The sequence below is a fragment of the Rhinatrema bivittatum genome, chromosome 2, assembly GCF_901001135.1.
Source record: "Rhinatrema bivittatum chromosome 2, aRhiBiv1.1, whole genome shotgun sequence".
NCBI lineage: Eukaryota > Metazoa > Chordata > Amphibia > Gymnophiona > Rhinatrematidae > Rhinatrema > Rhinatrema bivittatum.
In genome coordinates, this window is record NC_042616.1 from 306,119,146 (window position 1) to 306,135,016 (window position 15,871).

The 15,871-nt window shown below is 42.9% G+C and overlaps 1 protein-coding gene across 1 annotated transcript in view; it reads right to left on the reverse strand.

The window, feature by feature from the left end:
* The window catches only part of TGM4 (transglutaminase 4), a 77,321-nt gene that overhangs the window by 12,269 nt on the left and 49,181 nt on the right, over window positions 1-15,871 (reverse strand). The window contains exons 9-10 of the mRNA XM_029589691.1: window positions 14,840-14,943; window positions 825-1,076 (exon numbers count right to left, since the gene is read on the reverse strand). Coding sequence (XP_029445551.1) covers window positions 825-1,076; window positions 14,840-14,943 — 356 coding nt within the window. The remainder of the gene's footprint in view (window positions 1-824; window positions 1,077-14,839; window positions 14,944-15,871) is intronic.

Consider the following 15,871-nt stretch of genomic DNA (forward strand, 5'->3'; position numbering starts at 1 on the left):
TATCGCATGCGTTATGATGTTATCACACTCGTTAGGGCCTTAATGCGTGCGATAACGCCCTGACATGATTTGATGAATGACCCTCTTAGATGGATAAATGGGAAAATTCAATGTTAGAGGGCTAAGATGGCTGAATAAGTTTGGGACTGCATGAAAGCAGTCCTACAGTTAGCCAGATAAACGTATCTGGCTAACTTTGGAATAGCTGCAGCAATACCACTGAATGTCTGAGCAAAGTTAGCCAAATAAGTTTAACTGTCTAAGAGCCAGATTCACTAAAGCTTTTTTTTTTTTCCATTCTGTGTCTATGGGAAAACAGCTTAGTGAATCAGGCCCTAAGTTTTCAATCTGGTCCACGGCTGAATATGCACCTCATAAATAAAAAGACCCTTACAAAACCTATTGCTACAACATTTTTTTCCATTTTCATATCCCTCTAAATCCAAACCTGAAGGCGCCCATTATAGTTTGCAATGGCCATAACCAAAGCATATTCTAAAAACATGTCACTAAAGCAGTCCTATTAAACACAATTAGATCCTATATAAAAGATCATAATAATAATTAAGATGTCAATAACCAGGATTTCACTGGTTGAACTAAGCCTTGTAGCTTGGCAGCTTTTAGAGGCGGTGAGCAGAGTAGTGCCTTTGCTGAGGCTCTAAGTGACTGAACCAGGATGCATGGCACAAGATAGTGCTGACCTAACACAATGTTGTGCAGAATGGGAGGATGTTAAAATGGCCATGATAAACCGAACAGTAGACATGAGTAAAAGAGTATTTGTTGCTAATAGGTAACAGACACAGGCTCAGTTGACTCACCTTCCTTAAACTTGTACTGACGGGTGATATCTTCTCTCATGTTCTTTCCAACTGCTTTGGTGCTGATGCATTTCCCAATACAAGATTTTTCTTCTTTCAGTTGAGTCACTTTTTCCTCTCCATCCACCATCTTCACCAGCCAGTAGACCCGATCTGCATTCACCTCCGCAAAGATAAACTTGGTGTCATTAGGCAAATGCACTTCTCCCGTTTTGATGGCTGTCAGCGGAGAAGGTCCACACTGAAAAACACCTGAAATGACCCAGTAGTTGATGTTATTTTCTCTCCCCTACATGGCAGATAAGGTATATTTGAGTTAGTGTGTATCCTCTCTTTGGTTTTCTTTGGGGTGAACCCATATAGTACTCTTGACCCCACAAGTAATATCCAACTTTGGGTGAAATATTTCTCATTGGTTTATTCAAGATCACACCAACTCTGCCAGACTCTTCTGACTGGATGATTCTCCCATATTCTCTCTCCCACTGGAACACTAATGCTCTACCTAGTAATGAGCACAGGAAGCCTGGCTCCATAAACTACCACAGTGAACAAACCTTGGTAAAATCCAGACGTGCAATAAAATGTCATGGGGAGGAGCGAGTTTTATTCATTGCCCTGTTACTCTGGCCTCCAGCAAAATTCTCCCTGAAATAAGGCAACTTTTTTGTGCTTCTGAAAAATAGTGAATAAAATAGGAGCGTGACAGAGCTTTTCTTTGCCCAAAACCCAGCGGTAGAGCTTGATTGCTATTATTTTAGGCACTGCCTCAAAATCACAATGATCCATAGGTACATACACGTTTTTGGCAGGCTGCCACAGCTTCAAATTTCAGCAATGCTGCATGTGATCTCAGCTCATGCCTATCCTAGGAATTTATGGGCTATATGGCTGATATAGGGCAGTTGGTAGCTTGATTTGCTTTTGGAATAACTGCTTTGGTGCCCACAAGACAAAAGGATAGATGCACCAATAGGTTTTTCCCATTTTGGGAAGGAGCAAAAGTGTTCAACAGGCATGGACATTGTTTAAAAATACAATCTTAGACGCGCAGTCCAGATGTATTCCATGCATTAAGAAAGGTGGAAGGAAGGCAAAACAATTACCGGTATGGTTAAAAGGTGAGGTGAAAAAGGCTATTTAGCCCAAAAAACATCCTTCAAAAATTGGAAGAAAGCTCCATCTGAAGAAAATAGGAAAAAGCATAAGAATTGCCAAGTGTAAAACTTTGATAAGACAGGCAAAGAGAGAATTTGAAATGAAGTTGGCCGAAGAGGCAAAAACTCATAGTAAAAACTTTTTAAAATACATCCAAAGCAAGAAATCTGTGAGGGAGTCAGTTGAACTGTTACTTGACCGAGGAGTTAAAGGGGCTGTTAGGGAAGATAAGGCCATTGCAGAAAGAGTAAATGAATTCTTTGCTTCTGTGTTTACTAATGAGGATGTTGGGGAGATACCAGTTCTGGAGATGGTTGTCAACGGTGATCAGTCAGGTGAACTGACCAAATCCCCATGAACCTGGAAGATGTACGTAGGCCAGATTGACAAACTAAAGAGTAGCAAATCATCTGGACCAGATGGTATGCATCCTATGGTTCTGAAGGAACTAAAAAATGAAATTTCAGATCTATTAGTTAAAATTTGTATTCTATCATTAAAATCATCAATTGTACCTGAAGACTGGAGGATGGCCAATGTAACCCCAATATTTAAAAAAGGCTCCAGGAGCAATCCGGGAAACTATAAGACCAGTGAACCTGACTTCAGTGCTGGGAAAAATAGCAGAAACATTCTAAAGATCAAAATCACAGAGCATATAGAAAGACATGGTTTAATGGAATACAGTCAACATGGATTTACCCAAGGGAAGTCTTGCCTCACAAATCTGCTTCATTTTTTGAAGGGGTTAATAAACATGTGGATAAAGGTGAACTGGTAGATGTAGTGTATTTGGATTTTCAGAAGGCATTTGACAAAGTCCCTCATGAGAGGCTTCTTAGAAAACTAAAAAGTCATGGGATAGGAGGCGATGTCCTTTCGTGAATTACAAACTGGTTAAAAGACAGAAAACAGAGAGTAGGATTAAATGGTCAATTTTCTCAGTGGAAAAGGGTAAACAGTGGAGTGCCTCAGGGATCTGTACTTGGACCGGTGCTTTTCAATGTATTTATAAATGATCCGGAAAGGAATACAATGAGTGAAGTTATCAAATTTACAGATGATACAAAATTATTTAGAGTAGTTAAATCATAAGCGGATTGTGATACATTACAGGAGGACCTTGCAAGACTGGAAGATTGGGCATCCAAATGGCAGATGAAATTTAATGTGGACAAGTGCAAGGTGTTGCATATAAGGGAAAATAACCCTTGCTGTAGTTACACAATGTTAGGTTCCATATTAGGAGCTACCACCCAGGAAAAAGATCTAGGCATCATAATGGATAATACTTTGAAATTTTTGGCTTAATGTGCTGCAGCAATCAAAAAGCAAACAGAATGTTAGGAATTATTAGGAAGGGAATGGTTAATAAAATGGAAAATGTCAATGCCTCTGTATTGCTCCATGGTGAGACTGCACCTTGAGTACTGTGTATAGTTCTGGTCACCGCATCTCAAAAAAGATATAGTTGCACTGGAGAAGGTACAGAGAAGGGCGATCAAAATGATAAAGGGGATGGAACAACTCCCCTATGAGGAAAGGCTGAAGAGGTTAGAGCTGTTCAGCTTGGAGAAGAGACGACTGAGGGGGGATATGATAGACGTCTTTAAAATAATGAGAAGTCTTGAACGAGTAGATGTGGCTTGGTTATTTATACTTTCGGATAATAGAAGGACTAAGGGGCCCTCTATGAAGTTAGTAAGTGGCACATTTAAGACTAATCGGAGAAAGTTCTTTTTCACTTATTGCACAATTAAGCTCTCGAATTTGTTGCCAGAGGATGTGATTAGTGAAGTTAGTGTAGCTGGGTTTAAAAAAGGTTTGGATAAGTTCTTGGAAGATAAGTCCATTAACGGCTATTAATCAAGCTGACTTAGGGAATGGCCTCTGCTATTAATTGCATCAGTAGCATGGGATCTTCTTAGTGTTTGGGTACTTGCCAGGTTCTCGTAGCCTGGTTTTGCTTCTGTTGGAAACAGGATGCTGGGCTTGACCCTTGGTCTGACCCAGCATGGCAATTTTTTATGTTCTTTTGTACAGGCAGGTGCAAAGTCCATGGGTACTTTGATCTGCAGATTTTACACCAGTTCTCAAAGGGAATGTACTTTCCTTGTGCAAATTGCTCATGATCGCTGCTGATACTTTTTCCAGTCAACCACAACATGCATAATTTTGAAAATGCAAAACTATGTACATTGCTGCCTTCCCCAACTTAATCCTGCCCAAGGATTGCCTCTGTGAATATGTGGGTAAAAGTATGTGCATTGTGCAACAACATGTATACAGGTTAGGCAATAACAAAAACCCCAAAAAACCTTTTACCTGGGTAAATGGCTTTTGAAAATGACCCTTCCTGTGTCAATAGAACAAATGCTTAGTATATCTAGCTCAAGGTGCTAAACTGCATTTAGTAATGATTCGCACTATTCAGACTGAAAAAAAGCTATTCAATAAGGAGCGTAATTTTCAAAGCTATTTGTGAGTAAAATGGTGCTTTACTCATGGAAAAGACATGTTATAAAACTGCTCACCCAATATGCAGGTAACTTATATCTGTATATGTCCTGTTTGCGCACAAGTTTACCAAGACCAAACAGAGATATTCCTGGGGAAAGAGTTGGTAAAGAGTTTAGACTTATGCACATGTTTTTTCATTTTCAAAAGTGTAGAGGAAGTGATGTCACCTTGAGGAATGGCTGCTTGACGGGGCTGCTCCCGACCCAGAATTTTTGCATCCCTTTTCATCAGCGCGGCAATTAAATGGCTTTCTGGTGAAAAGACTTACTGCACAAACCCTGAGGTAATCGCTAAAGAAAAAAATGGTTTTGATACAGTTTTCCTATCCTGGTACGGCTGGGCTCGGGACATTCTGAGGAAAGCCCGGGTGATGCAGCAGCTCCAGAGGCCCCAGGGAGAAACCCCTTTGTGGCTCAAATTCCAACAATGGTTCCAAGAGCTGTGGGAAGATATGATTGCTATTAAGGAGGAAATCTTAGGCACAGATGCAGAGCTCAAAGCTGATCTGTTGGAACTCGGACATTGCGTTGAGGAGGCGGTGTCCCGTTTAGACGATCAGGCAGCAGAACTAATGCAGATCAGGGAAGTGAATAATAAATTACTAGCTACACAGGAGGATCTCCAGGACCGCCTGGAGGACTTGGAGAACTGTATGAGAAGGGCTAACCTCCAATGCAGATGGTTCCCAGAAAACCTGGAAATCACGAACTGTTTCCGAGTTGTGGAAATTAATTGTGAAGCCATTCTGGCAGAGGAAGAGCAGGCTACGGATATTCCGAAGGTGCAGCTGGAGAGAGCCCATAGGGTTTTCGGGGCACCTCGTGGTTCCCTACCCAGGGACATCATTGCCTGTTTTCATGAGTTTCCAGTAAAACCGTCCAGTGCAGTCCCTGAAGCAGCAGCCCGTGAAACGTGGACACATCGGACTGGACTCGCATTCATAAACTTTGAATTTCCAAAGCGCGGTAGCGCCACCAAAGGGAAGTACCTTTCCACATTTTTTAAGAAAAAAATAAAGAAAGAAAAATATTATTTTTGCAAATAAAAAGGACATTGGGGTTATGGACCAATGATTAAAAAGACCCGCAGCGGTTGAAAATATAAGTTCACATACTTGCAAACCGCAGGTGGTATGATGGTCCCACATATTAAGAAATTAACAAAGTTAAAAATTCTTTCGATACAACGTGATTGCTCGAGATTTCAATTACTCCAATATTGACTGGGAAAATGTATCATCAGTACATGCTAGAGAGATAAAGTTCCTGGATGCAATAAATGACAGTTTTATGGCGCAATTGGTTCAGGAACCAACAAGAGAGGGAGCAATTTTAGATCTAATTCTCAGTGGAGCACAGGATTTGGTGAGAGAGGTAACAGTGGTGGGGCCGATTGGCAATAGTGATCATAATATGATCAAATTTGAATTAATGACTGGAAGGGGGACAGTAAGCAAATCCATGGCTCTCGTGCTAAACTTTCAAAAGGGAAACTTTGATAAAATGAGAAAAATTGTTAGAAAAAAACTGAAAGGAGCAGCAACAAAGGTAAAAAATGTGATAGAGGCATGGACATTGTTAAACCCCCCCCCCCCCAAAAAAAAAAACCAAAACAAAACATCCTAGAAGCACTGTCCAGATGTATTCCACACATTAAGAAAGGTGGAAAGAAGGCAAAATGATTATAGGCATGGTTAAAAGGGGAGGTGAAAGAAGCTATTTTAGCCGAAAGATCTTCATTCAAAAATTGGAAGAAAATAGGATAATGCATAAGACATTGATAAGACAGGCTAAGAGAGAATTTGAAAAGAAGTTGGCCATAGAGGCAAAAACTCACAGTAAAAACTTTTTTAAATATACCCGAAGCAGAAAGCCTGTGAGGGAGTCAGCTGGACGGTTTGATGATCGAGGGGTTAAAGGAGCAGTTAGAGAAGATAAGGCCATAGCAGAAAGATTAAATGATTTTTTTTGCTTCAGTGTTTACTGAAGAGGATGTTGGGTAGGTACCCATACTGGAGAAGGTTTACATGGGTGATGATTCAGATGGGCTGAACCAAATCACAATGAACCTAGAAGATGTGGTAGGCCTGAATGACAAACTGAAGAGTAGTAAATCACCTGGACCAGATGGAATACACCCCAGGGTTCTGAAGGAACTCAAAAATGAAATTTCAGACCTATTAGTAAAAATTTCTAACCTATCATTAAAATCATCCATTGTACCTGAAGACTGGAGGGTAGCTAATGTAACCCCAATACTTAAAAAGGGCTCCAGGGGCGATCTGGGAAACTACAGACCAGTTAGCCTGACTTCAGTGCCAGGAAAAATAGTGGAAAGTGTTCTAAATATCACAAAACATATAGAAAGACATGATTTAATGGAACAAAGTCAGCATGGATTTACCCAAGGCAAGTCTTGCCTCACAAATCTGCTTCACTTTTTTGAAGGAGTTAATGAACATGTAGACAAGGGAGAACCGGTAGACGTAGTGCATTTGGATTTTCAGAAATTCCTCATGAGAGGCTTCTAGAAAAAGTAAAAAGTCACGGGATAGGTGGCGATGTCCTTTTGTGGATTACTAACTGGCTAAAAGACAGGAAACAGAGAGTAGGATTAAATGGGCAATTTTCTCAGTGGAAGGGAGTGGGCAGTAGAGTGCCTCAGGGATCTGTATTGGGACCCGTACTTTTCAATATATTTATAAATGATCTGGAAAGAAATACGATGAGTGAGGTAATCAAATTTGCAGATCATACAAAATTGTTCAGAGTAGTTAAATCATAAGCAGATTGTGATACATTGCAGGAAGACCTTCTAAGACTGGAAAATTGGGCATCCAAATGGCAGATGAAATTTAATGTGGATAAGTGCAAGGTGATGCATATAGGGAAAAATAACCCATGCTATAGTTATACAATGTTAGGTTCCATATTAGGAGCTACCACCCAAGCAAGAGATCTAGGCATCATAGTGGATAACACATCGAAATCATCGGTTCAGTGTGCTGCGGCAGTCAAAAAAGCAAACAGAATGTTGGGAATTATTAGAAAGGGAATGGTGAATAAAATGGAAAATGTCATAATGCCTCTGTATCGCTCCATGGTGAGACCACACCTTAAATATTGTGTACAATTCTGGTCACTGCATCTCAAAAAAGATATAGTTGCGATGGAGAAGGTACAGAGAAGGGCGACCAAAATGATAAGGGGAATGGAACAGCTCCCCTAAGAAGGAAAGACTAAAGAGGTCAGGACTTTTCAGCTTGGAGAAGAGACGGCTGAGGGGGGATATAATAGAGGTGTTTAAAATCATGAGAGGTCTAGAATGGGTAGATCTGAATCGGTTATTTACTCTTTCAGATAATAGAAAGACTAGGGGGCACTCCATGAAGCTAGCATATGGCACATTTAAAACTAATCGGAGAAAGTTCTTTTTCACTCAACGCACAATTAAACTCTGGAATTTGTTGCCAGAGGATGTGGTTAGTGCAGTTAGTATAGCTGTGTTTAAAAAAGGATTGGATAAGTTCTTGGAGGAGAAGTCCATTACCTGCTATTAATTAAGTTGACTTAGAAAATAGCCATTGTTATTACTAGCAACGGTAACATGGAATAGACTTAGTTTTTGGGTACTTGCCAGGTTCTTATAGCCTGGATTGGCCACTGTTGGAAACAGGATGCTGGGCTTGATGGACCCTTGGTCTGACCCAGTATGGCATGTTCCTATGAGCTTCCTTTGTTAAGAAAGGTAGAGAATCTGATCGACTAACCCTTGTGCAGAAGATTGCTAAATGGGAACTTTCCCATGAGAGGTGTCCTAATTCGACTATATGGGAGAAACTGGAGCAGGCAAGGCAGGACTTTAAAGCTCTCGATCTGGCTGTATATGCTTATCATCTGGACCTATCTAAGCAAACCTTTATGGAGTTTGGGGAGAAATCTGGGAGGGTACTAGCATGTTGTTTGAAGGAAAGGGCTACATAGAATCACATTACAAAAGTCAAGGATATAGATGGGAAGTATCTTTATGATTCCTAGGAGATAGCTAGGCAATTTGTTAGCTTTTATGAAGCTCTATACTCCAATGAGGGAGTCATAACAGACGAGGAGATATCTTGGTACCTTGGGGAAGTGGTTTTACCAGCTCTACCCTCGGATTATAGTAATTTGTTTAACAGACCCATCAGGGCAGAAGAGGTGGGGCAGGTTATTAAGGATTTGAAACTGGGCAAATCTCCCAGCCTCAATGGTTTCACAGGAAAATTTTATAAACCTTTTCAGGCCTTTTTAGTGTCTCCATTGGTAGCTATGTTTAATTCTCTATTTGGAGAGGGGTCACTATCCTTGCAGGCCAATGTAGCGGGTATCACAGTATTGGCCAAGGCGGGCAGAGATGCTACACTGTGTGGTTCTTATCGCTCTATATTTCTTATAAACATAGATCTTAAGATCCTGGCAAAAGGGTTGGCTAACAGACTAAGTTTGGTGGCTCCCTTGTTGATTCACAATGACCAGTCCAGGTTTGTCCCAGGCAGGCTAGCTTCAGATAATGTGCGGAGGGTGCTCAATCTGATGCAGTGGGCGAAGAAACAGAATATACCAACTGTGTTATTAGCAGTGGATGCTGAAAAGGTGTTTAACGTGTTAATTGGTCATATTTTTTCCAGGATTTTGAGAAATTTGAATTAGGGTCTAATTTTATAACTTTGGGTACGCAAGTTATATTCTCATTCCCAGGTTTGTATTAAGATTAATGGAGAATATACTGACACCTTTGTGGTTAGAAGGGGTACTAGACAGGGCTGCCTGTTGTCCCCACTTTTATTTGCCTTATCTTTAGAACCATTGGCTGCTAGGATTTGAGGGGAAGCAGGGATTACGAGAATCTCAATGGGAAACTCAAGTTACAAGATGACACTTTTTGCTGATGATGTCTTGTTTACATTGTTGAAACCCATAGACTCTCTTCATCTGGTATTTGGGGAAATGCGTTTTTCGGCTTGGTATCTGGGTTCAAGGTGAATGAAGATAAATCTGAGATATTGAATATTTCTGCTTTTGATGAGTGTATGCAAGCCTTAAGAGACTTATATCCATTCAGAATAGCCAAAGAATGGGTGAAATATTTGGGGATCAAAATTGGCCCAGCGGGGGATTGACTTTTTCATTTGAAGTATGATAATTTGAAGTATGATGCCTTTTTTAAGAACATAGTTTGTTATTTTGATAAATGGGACAGACTGGGCATTTCCTGGTTAGGCAGGATTTCATCTGTGAAAATGCATGTACTTCCCAGGTTCAGTTATTTTTTTCCAGACGCTGCCCATCCCAGTCTCGAATAAGGCTCTACAGCTCTGGCACAAAAAAATATTTTGTTTTATTTGGAAACGCAGACCTCAGAGGGTGGCAAGGGGAACCCTTTATTTAGACAAAATGAGGGAGGGCTTAGGGGTACCCAATCTGGGATGGTATTATATGGCATCCCAGTTGTGTGCTGTTTTGGATTGGCACAGAACTAAGCGGATTCCACCTTGGGTGGGTATATAGGAGAGCTGGGCAGGGAGGATGCCCCTTGCTATCAGGGTATGGATGAGGAGAGTATCACGTGGGCAGGCTCTGTCTCCATTTTTGGACACCACCTTTGAAGTTTGGAGAATATAACCTTGGTTGGGAATAGGAATTATCATCATCATTCTCCCTTTCTGTTTCGGGAGGAGTTCCCTCCAGGCTAAGACCCTGCTCTGTGTTCTAAATGGGCAGTCGTGGGTCTAACTCATTTGGAGCAAGTATGGGGTGATCACGGGGTACTTCTTATCCAGGCAATTAAGGACACCTATTCTATAACAGGGTGGGATTTATTTGCTTTAATCCAATTGGTGCATTTGAGAACCAGAAGAGCATAGTCTCGGATCTGAGGCAGGGTAAGACATTTTTGAGAGACTTTGTGATCAAGCTGATACCCTTCAATGGCCTATCTCCAAACTATACCATCTCCTCAATTCAGATTTAAAGAACAAACCTAGAAGGTGAGAACATACTTGGGGGACTCTTGGAAGAGGAGGAGTGGGAACAGTGTTATCTCGCTGTGAGGAAATGTTCCGTATCCTCATCTATTATGGAAATTGGGTATAAGATTTTATATAGGTGGTATTTAACACCAGTTAAACTTCATAGGCTATTCCCTGACAACTGCTGGAGAGGATGTGGAGGGCGCCAGGAAATTTCTTCCATCTATGGTGGGATTGTCCCCAGGTGCAAGTGAGATGGATGGAAATTGCATTCTTCTTTCGTTCCTTGACAGGGCAGGAAGTGACTGTAGACCCCAAATGGTTTTTGTTGGGAATTTCGAATCAATCCCTTTCCGGAATAGAATATAAACTTTTAATGCAAATTTTGCTAGCTGTAAAGGGGGGGAATAACTTGTAAATGGCGTTCTCCTGAGGTCCCCACCTTGCTTTCTGTTAAGATTAGACTTCGGAGAGTATTTGATACGGAGCATCTGACAGTGATTAGCAATCAATAGCTCAGGTGCTTTCACTGCATTTGGAAGCCTTATGAAGATTGGCAATCGTTATGTGGGAATGCTGCAGTGTAATTTCTTTCTATGCCCTGTGGCCCATTGGTTATGCATTTGATATTCATTAATATATTTGTTGCCTCCTTTGATTTGATACTTAGAAGAGCATAAAGGGTTTGGGTATTATCGTGAGAATGGGTATCCTGAGAGGTTGAAGGGGGCAGGAACTCTATCTATACAAAACAATACTCTGCTGCTGTTCAGTAATAATATGAGCATAGGGTTTTTGTTATTATGCTTTTCTTATGGTTTTGTTTTGATGTAAATACAGAGATTTTTCAATAAAACTAAATGGAAAAAAAAAAGTATTTGTGTAAATTCTCCCCAAAATTGTCTGCAGACACAATAGCAGGTGGAACCGTGTGGGGGGAGATTTACTGGGATAATTTTCAAAGCAGACTTATGCATGAAAATCAACTTTGAAATTTGATATAACTCATGCATCTGGCTTACCACCTAAATGAGCTGGGCTGTTATAAAATTATTCCCTTATTATCCAGATATATAAAAAGTCACAGATTTGAAATGAAGAAGTAGAGAAAGTCAGGAGGGGAGGAGAGGAGATTAGTGAAAAAAACAAAGATACCCTTGCACCCTAGAGATTAAATATTGGGGAGAATGTGAGGCGCTATTTTTGCGCACAAATCAACTGTGCTTCCTGTTTAAATGGTTTGTTAACGTTATAACCCCTTGTTCTTTGTAAACCGATGTGATATGGTTATGATCATGAATGTCGGTATAGAAAAGAGTTCAATAAATAAATAAAATAAACTGTTCTGCTACCATAAAATAGATGAACTAAGCTGTATGCTCATATTTCATCTTATAATTTGTATTTTATTCATGACCAGGACAATTTTATTGAAGCTGCAGTTAAACAAGACTGACCTGACTTGGGGATGACAAAGGTCATTACAATGGAATGTAAAGATCCACATTGGAAAGGAAGATGTAGAACTAGGGCTCACAATATGAAACTCCAGTGGTGAAGATTGGAGGACAATGTCAGGAGATATTTGTTCACGGAGATGGTGGTGGATACCTGGAATAACCCCGCGAAGGACACAGTGATGAAAAAGACAGTAGCAGACTTCAAGAAAGCATGGGATAAATACAGAGTATCCCTGGTGGCAAGAGAGTGGTAATGAGGAAACTGCACAGCCTTCAACTGAGCGACGGCTGCAGCCAGGGGCAGCAGTGATATTGACTGCATTGTGCTTCCTGTATAGCATGGGATATAACCGGTACGGACCGGCAGTTGAAACTCTCAAAGGAGACGCAGTGGGATTGGGGGTTGGGTTGCATGTGGGAATTTGACCTACTTTGGGTAAATGCACATAAAATTGTTGCTGGGCAGAATAGATGGACCTTTTGGTCCTTACCTGCCGTCATTTACTGTTACTATTTTACATGTTCCTCTAAGGACCTGAAACCAAGCAAAAAAAACAGTCACTGTGTACTGATGTCAATTCCGAGGAAAAGATATGCGGCAAATCCATTTTCACTGTCCAGTAACTAAGTGTAATTATATAAAAAGATATTTTAACCAGCAAACTAATCATTGATTTATTTATGACTTATGCATCCACACATGGGTAACTTAAGTGGGTTTTCAGTGACTTTTCTCACTTATGGCCCACTGTAATGACATCTGTTATTTATTGCTCATCTATTCATGTGGGGGTAGATTTTATAAATTTACGTGCGTGCGTACTTTTGTTCGTGCACCAGGCGCGAACAAAAGTACGCTGGATTTTCTAAGATATGCGCGTAGCCACGCGTATCATAAAATCCGGGGTCGGCACACGCAAGGGGGTGCACATTTGTGCAACCTGCGCGCGCCGAGCCCAGCGCGCGCTGCCTGTTCCCTCCGAGGCCGCTCCGAAATCGGAGCGGCCTCGGAGGGAACTTTCCTTCCGCCTCCCCTCACCTTCCCCTCCCTAACCCACCCCCCCGGCCCTATCTAAACCCCCCCCTACCTTTGTTGGCAGATTTACGCCTGCTGGAAGCAGGCGTAAATCTGCGCGTGCCAGCGGGCTGCTGGCGCGCCATCACCTGATGTGGGGGCTGGTCCGGAGGCCTCAACTACGCCCCCGGGCTGGCGTCACGCCCCCGACACGCCTCCCACCCCACCCCGAAATTCGCGCCACCCACCAGACACGCCCCCTTTGCAAAGCCCCAGGACTTACGCTCACCGCCGAGCCTATGCAAAATAGGCTCGGCACACGCAGGGGCCTTTTAAGAGAGTTACGCGCATAACTTATGCGCGTAACCCTTTTAAAATCCGGCCCATTATATTCCCAGGTTTATTAAAACATTCAAACTTCAACATTCAAAATGTACACCCAAGAGACTGCATGAATCTGTTACGCCCAGTCACAGATGGCTGCGAACTCTCATGCTCACCTCTTTTTTTTCCTGCACCGGCAATCCTCAGAAAAGTGGCGGCCTCCACCAGCCAACGCCGACCTCCCTGACATCTTCGGGACGGCGTCGGCGATGCCGACCACCATCTTGGACCCAGAATCACCTAAGGCGCGCACGCGCACACAAGGGCCTCCTTTGTACACGTCATGGCGGGAACCTCGGGGGCGTCCCCTCCGGATGACGTCACCCGCTGTCTGTACTTAAGCCGACCAGCCCTCTGCTAATACGAGTTAGCATGGAGGTTTCCTAGTTTTTGAAGTCCAAACTTGGTTTGGACTTCGTTCCAGATCCTCTCTGGGTCCTGACGCTCTAGGTACCCGCTCCTCGGGGGCCTTTCCGTGTCTTGGCTATCCGCTCCTCAGAGGGTCTTCCTGCCTTCCTCCTTTGGGACCCTGACTGGAACTTCCCAGTGTGAGTACCTACTATTTGACTATGATACCAGCTTGCTGAAGCTGCCTACGGTGTACCCCGTGCCTCGGGCCATTACCGTCTTCCCTTCAGCGAATCACTCTGCATACCTTGCGCTGCAGGGCATTGCCCCTTTATCCTAGATTCCTTCCGGACTCCAGGACCTCAAGTACAACATCCTTCATCACGATTCCTCGGCGTACCCTGCTCCACGGGCCACTACCGGAACTGCATCACTGAGGTATCCCTACTGTCTAGGAGAATCTATCTGGCATACCCGGCCCTGCGGGCCACTACCGGATCATCATAACTGGGTCTACCCCACTGTTTGGAACTGTACTTTACATACCCGCTCTGCGGGTTTGCTTTCTTTCCCATAATAAAGTCTCATTACAGTTGTGTCCTACTCTGCTGAGGCCATGCCTACCGACGTGAGACTCCACAGTGCTCCTCCCTGTGGGTGGAGACATCTCTCATCTCGGCCCAGGGTTCACAGCCATACTAAAACATAACAGAATCATTGTATTGACACTGCAAAGCGTTCAGCCTCTAGGTCATTGGTTGAAATGCCGTCCAAACTGGTAGCGTCCAGAAGTTAATACAATCTGAAAAGTTTATAGGAAATTATGCAACGTGAGTAAATGGCCTCAATTCAGTTTCCAGTGGATAGATGCCCACACTATTAGAATAACCTCCCCCGATTGGTACCAACTAGTTCCCTTTTTGGCAGTCCCAAAACAAAGTTGAGGCAAACTACCAGGGTAGTATAGGGAAGCTCACATTGCTGCCTGTGCTGTACCTGCTCAGAAATAAAAATGGAGGGCTTCTTTTTCCAGAGCTATCAATCCAGTGCCTTTCAAGGGCACGATATAGCTAGTCACTAAGATATTGCAAGCATCCAAGACTCTGAATACTGCACTTCTTACCTTGACTTGGCTCTTGTGGCGTGGCATCAATTGCTTGCCAACCATTGAAAGTGCTGGACAAGTCTGGCCTTTTCATCCATACATCATTCCATACATGGAAATTCCTACGGAGAATTTATAGCAGCCAGCAAGTTACTTTTTTGTTTTTTTTTTTAAAAAATGGACTTAAGTTTTACTGTGCATTCATCTGACCACCACTGCAATCATTAATTTAGTCACTGCTACAGCTTAAAATGAAATTTCAGATTACATGAATCAAAATTTTGATAGAAACATTTAATCCCTATTATCCACTACTTACAATAAATGAAACACTGTTTGCTCTGAAAACTTGCAACTCATAAAACAACTAACATGTTTAAACATGATCAGTGGCGTACTAAGGGGGGGGAGGGGTGCGGTCCGCCACGGGTGGTAGCCAGGAGGGGGGTGCCAACCGGGAGATCAGTGGCCATGAGCCGAGCCCATCCTGCTTGCAGTAGAAGGGGAGAGAGGCCTCCAGGCTATGAGCGGTGGAAGCACTGGGCAACTGCCTAGAGCACCACGGGTCTGGAGCAGACAACTGCACAGCCTTTTCTTCTTCCCACTCCCCTTGTCCTGGAAGAGGAAGTGGTGGGTCTGCGCGGGCGGAAAGAAGGAAAGGTCATGCAGTCGCGGCCCAAAGCAGGATGAAGAGCAAAAGCGCTGCCCCCCCCCCCCCACAGATACAGGAAGTAGAGCTGCACCAGCTCCTGTGCCCCCTCGAGAAAAATGAGGAGTCCCCGTCTGTCGTAGGGGTTAAAGGAAGAAGCTACTGCTGTGCTTCTGATGAGGAGCGAGGTAGGAAGTGAGAGAGTGTTTTTGTCTGTGTGTGTGTCTAGGAGAGTCTGTGTGTGTCTGTGTGTTAAAGCGTGTGTGTGTGTGTGTGTGTGTGTGTGTGTGTATGGCAGTGAGAGTGCATGTTTGGGTGCAAGAGATGGAGTTGTGTGAAGGGGTATGTGAGAGAAAGAGAAATGGAGGGTGCCTGTGTGCAGGGATGTGTGAAAGTATGTG